Source organism: Cynara cardunculus (genome assembly GCF_001531365.2).
Source record: "Cynara cardunculus var. scolymus isolate 2C chromosome LG 3, CcrdV1, whole genome shotgun sequence".
Classification (NCBI taxonomy): Eukaryota; Viridiplantae; Streptophyta; class Magnoliopsida; order Asterales; family Asteraceae; genus Cynara; species Cynara cardunculus.
The window spans coordinates 25,152,369-25,157,706 of record NC_037530.1 but is presented as its reverse complement, the minus strand read 5'-3'; the positions used below and the strand labels follow the sequence as shown (position 1 = coordinate 25,157,706).

The 5,338-nt window shown below is 36.6% G+C and overlaps 1 protein-coding gene across 1 annotated transcript; it reads right to left on the bottom strand.

Moving 5' to 3' along the window:
• Positions 1-865: 865 nt before the first annotated feature.
• On the bottom strand, positions 866-4,461 carry LOC112509425 (protein NPGR1). Its single transcript, XM_025114380.1, has 5 exons — positions 4,024-4,461; positions 3,644-3,902; positions 2,063-3,276; positions 1,734-1,878; positions 866-1,296 (listed from the first exon to the last, which is right to left on the bottom strand). Exons 1-5 carry the CDS (start codon positions 4,222-4,224, stop codon positions 992-994), a joined length of 2,124 nt encoding a protein of 707 aa, XP_024970148.1. The 5' UTR covers positions 4,225-4,461; the 3' UTR covers positions 866-991.
• Between the last annotated feature and the right edge of the window lie 877 nt (positions 4,462-5,338).

Genomic DNA, 5,338 nt, shown 5'->3' with positions numbered 1-5,338 from the left:
ACTACTTAATATATTTTTTATTAAAATATATTTCATATTTCATAAAATTTACCTACCATTTTTCCAAACAATTTACCTTTTTTTGGAAAAATACCTACCCAAAGAATTAATTCCAATTTTTAAAAATTGGTTGGTAGATTTTGTAAAATTCATTTGTGTGAATGCACTTAAGATTATGTTCATAATTGAAATTGATTTTTTGTAACATAACAACAAAATAAAATGAAACAAGTAGTAGTTAACAAGTCCAAATCCAACCTTTCACATTACATAATTGGTCTATTTCAAACTCTTTACAACGAGTCTCATTTTATCAAACAGTTTAAACACCGATGAATCATAAAATCAGAGTTAAAAGATGATGAGCAATCAGTTACAACAATTTATCATCATTTTGATGTCCGAGTAGTATCTACTCAAATGTTTACATGTAACTGCTTACCGATAGAATTCAACATTATAATTTATTTTGATACATAAGATTTTAGTACATCAAAACATATTGAATGCAACAAGTTACTGGGTAAGTGCTTACTTGAGCAAGAGTAGTCATCTTTACTTACCAGGTAAGACTCTCTATCCTTTTCATTGCTCTTATTCAGTAAGATTCTTGGCCCTTTTCATGTTCATCCGATAAGGAAATTTATCCGGTAAACACTTACCAAACAAGTGTTTAGTAAACTGCCCCTTAATGTTCAATTTAAGCACCAATGTTTTGATGTTCAAGTAGTTTTTGTCATTCAAAAATATCTTTCATCTTAAAAAAAATAAACAGCACTTAATTAATGTTGAAGGATGAATCGGAAGCCTGTTAATTCAGGAAGAAAAAGAAAAAGTAAACAGCAACCAGACAACTTAACCATTCAGTGTCAACAGCCCCTTGGATGATCTATCAAACAGGCACCTGCCATTTCTTGCCTCATCAATGGATGTACATATTTTTCTGATTATTCACAGATCCAACTAAACAACCAGTTTGCTAGATTCTAATCTACACAAAGCTCTGAACTGGAGCTGATAACTTGAGCTCATGTGCAGCTTGGAAAAACTCTGCAGCTTGCTGCATTAGACCTTCCTTCTTGCAGATCAAACCCAGGTTAAACCATGCATCATGGTTCGTGGGTTCTAACCGCAATGTGTTCATCAAGAAGCTTCTTGCAATTGGGAGTGAACCCATTTTCATTAATGTTTCTGCCGTTGAAATGATACCTGGGACATAATCCGGTTCTATAGACAGTGAAATCGAGAAAGCAACAAGTGCTTCTTTGTATAATGATTGACCTTCAAACAACAAACCTGCAAGATGAAAAAATGATCAGAGAGTTATATTGTATATACAGCGAAAAAGATAGAAAAGAAATATGACACTTGTTTGGCAACCATAAGCTAATTGAAAAAGCCTCATTTGATAAGCTTGCTTCTTAAAAAGCTGCTTCAAGTAGCCTTTCAATAAGCTCTTGGGACTTTTTTCCAATTAAATTTTCAACATCGATTCCTTTTAGGTTACTTTAATCACCATCCAGCTTTTACTACCAAACATGACTAGTGCTAGCTTATCGATTAGTTTGCAGATCTTTGACAAACAATCATGTGTTTCTGATAATCAAGAATGCTAGGGGCCCTCTATGACAGGATACGTTCTTCTGTAGTCACCTCTCAGAAATTTGGACTTAAAAGCGCTTGTGTATTTAGATTTGTTATTACACAACTAGATGATGAAATCATGCACAAACCTGTCGAATGCCAAGCACGAGGATAGTAGAATTCCTTTGACTTGGCTTTGTTAACACAAACTTCAGAATCAGATAAAGATCCAAGTTTGGTATAAATATTTGCTAAATCTAGCCATGTTTCCATTTCCAGTTTTCTCTCTGTTGCCTGTTCAAACCATAATCAACACTCTCTTAAATTCTGAATCATATAAATATTGGAAAAAAAAATCAAAGGCCAATCAAAGATAAGTTCTTGGTTTGATTCTTTATCAGGAAGGAAAAAAAAAACTAGAAACATATCTCCATGTGATTTGATCCCTTGGCTTATAAGCATATAAAAGCATTCATACCTCAGAATCCAAGTTTTCTTTTTGAATTTCGCCATGTGCCTGAATCAGGGCTAGTAAAATCCTGTAGGTTTCTATTGCTTGTTTGGGCTGTTCCTGAGCAATCTGAAGCACTGCTTTCAACCTAAGGAGTTCCAATTGGTCAATTCTTCCTGTTTCATCCAAAGCAATGTCAACGATGGTCTCGGCATCTTCAAATCTTTGCTCAGCGGAGACTACAAGAGCTAATAACTTGAAACCCTTTGCTGAGCTCCCAGCTAGCATATCAGAATAAACCATCATCTGACCAAATGCCGCATCCAGATTTCTTTGCAACGCATTTTCCAATCCCAGATTGAAAATAACTTCAGGATCATCATCAAGTCCGATTGAAGCAGCTTTATTGAGGGAGTTGATAGATTCTCCATGGTAAAACACTCTTCCCGAATCTGACAAGGACACTCTTGCTGCATTTCCGTAACAAACTCCAAGAAACTTATGAGCAATACTTAGGAAATGCCGGTTTTCATGATCACCCAATTCAATTGCTTTACGGGCAAAGTTTATCCCTTCATGAGCATGATTAGGATCTTGGGAACATAATTTTGCCCCCAAAAGAAGAGAAGGGAGATGGGGTCTCTGTTCTGCTTCAGAAGACCCTGAAATTTTCTTTAGGATATTCAACGCAGATTCAACTTGACCAGCAGCACCGTAACAAAGAGCGAGGAAAAACCACCTCTCAGTTCGTTTATACACACCAGGAAGAAGCTGCTCCACATGAACAGCCAAGCACTCGAATTGGCCACACGTTGACAATGCAAAAGTTAAATGGCTTATAATTTCAGGATCCCATTTTATTTCGCCACATGATACCTTTCCCATGAGTATAAACAGCAAAAGAAGTGCTTCTTCAGTGTTGCTTTTAGGATAAGGTGGGTCCCATGGTTTGGCCTGAGGAAGGCTTGCTTCAACACCCCCATAGAGTAGTATGGCAGCCAAGTCCTTTTGTAAGCTAGATAACCTTTGTGGGTCCAAATTCCAAGGCTTGACTAGAGCCCTCCTGTATGCAATAATAGCTTCATTCAAAAGCCCAGCTTCTATCCACAACTTGGGAAGCAATTCTAATGCTTTGTGAAACATTTCCTGCAATTTGCAGTCTTCAGCAATGCACTCAGGAATTCCATTAGGCAATGCCGATTCAACTATGTCCAAAATCATCTTGCACTCCTTTGCAGCTTCTGGAAAACAACACAATCAAATTCAACAGACAATAATTATTATGATCTATGAGCACAAAGAACACTTGAGCCCATCCACAGACCATCTATCTACATTCAATTGTGTATTGATATTCCCCATTCGATCTGTTGGTAAATCTTTAGTATCATTATCATACTCAAAGCAAGCATTCGTTATGAAATCTGCTACTTTGTGTTGGAAGGCATTACAAGTCTCTAGAATACCCATGGAACATTTTCTGTTATTTAATTCCTTATTTCAGAATACCCATGGAACAATTTCTCAAAAAGGTAAAACTGCTATCACAAGTAAAAGCATCAAACCATTGAGCTACCTCCTTGAGATAACAAAAGATGCATATTCTACCTTTAAATCTGCCCATCTCCTGCAGTGATTTTGCTTTAAGCAATATTGCTTCAAGAAGCAGGCTCACCGAATGCAGAGACATCACACCAACCACGGCATTTTCCCTTTTGGACTTTGAATTCCGTTCTATGGCTCTGTCACTGATCGCCTTAATCATCCTCGGTGACAAACTTTTGATGTCGATGCCATAAAAAACTTGAAGGGCTGCATCAAAATTGCCCCTCTGGTACTCAAGTCTACCCAACAAAGCTCTGGCTTCCTTCATTTGCATATAACATGGCAATCCATAATGTAAACAATTTAATTCAATGCCACACAAGAATTGACAAAAAACAATCTAACAGAATGTATCAGAAATTCCAAAACATATTAATTTTCACCTCATAGTTCAAAGAGAGGGCTTCTTTAAGAGTAGATTCAGCTTCATCCACCTGGGCATCTTCGAATTTCGAATCCCAATCTCCAGTGCCGGTTCGAGAAGAAATACCACTGGCTGAGAAATCCCTCGTAGCCAATGACTCTGGTGAACGAGAAATGGGCTCTTCTACCTTAAATTGCTCTCCCGAACAAGCACACAACATATTGGTGCTTTCTATGTTCTATTTGAATGTGGAATTATTTGATTTTTACTTTATATAAACAACTATCTATTAGCTTGATGTGCCAAAGGGTTCCACCTGAAAATCAATCAAACATAAAAAATAAAAAATAAAAAGGTCTCGGCATAAGGCAAAGTTCATGTTGACATAAAAACAAACACATTAAACGCACAAAATAAGCTTAAACCAGAAAAATCATGACTAGAGCAGCAAACAATCCGACAGTTTGTTCAATAGATTCGGCACTTTAGATCATAAAACAGCAATGGGGATCTGACAACTTGCGGAAACCAACGACCCCGAGGCGCAAAGTTGGGATGCTCTTAAAACCATATGAAAAAAGAAGTTTGAAGAGGAAGACAGGTGATGAAAGAGAAAACGAACGAGTAGAAGAAGAAGAAGAAGAAGAAAGCGACAAGGGTGTTAGAAAACAAACAAAGCAGGAAATGACGATTAGACGAGCGAAAGAAACAAGAGGGAGGTGGCAAGAGCTTGGGACTTAACACCCACAAAAAATGACCATCAGCGAGGTGAGGTGCTTAAACGCCATTAAAACAAATTTGAAGAAACTTGAGCAAATGAGGAGTAAGATTGTGGGGGTGAAGAATTAAGAAGATGAAAATGGGGGATTAACAAGTGATGTGATGATTGATGGTAACATGTGGCTGGTATGCTGTTATGTTCCCTCAATGGTCGATTTCAAGTTTCAGTTTCAAAATTATTGGATTCTCAGTTCAAAAACAATATATACACATAATATAATATATAAATATATATATAATATACATGTAGAGAGAGAGAGAGGAAGAGAGAGAGAGGTGAGAGAGGGCAAATTGTTTTGATCGTCCATTTAATTTGATGAATATGTGATTTTATAAAAGTTTTGATTATTTTCTAATGGGCAAATTGCATGAAAAAGTAATGTACTTTAACTTGATTCCTATTTTGGGTAACGTACTTTCAAAACTTTCATTTTGGTATTTAAGATGTAAAGTTTTAAACATTTAAGTACCCGGATAACTGGTTGAAGTATTAACCGATTATCATGCTGATGTGTCGAGTGATGTGGTATCCAACTCGGTATTATTTGTTGACC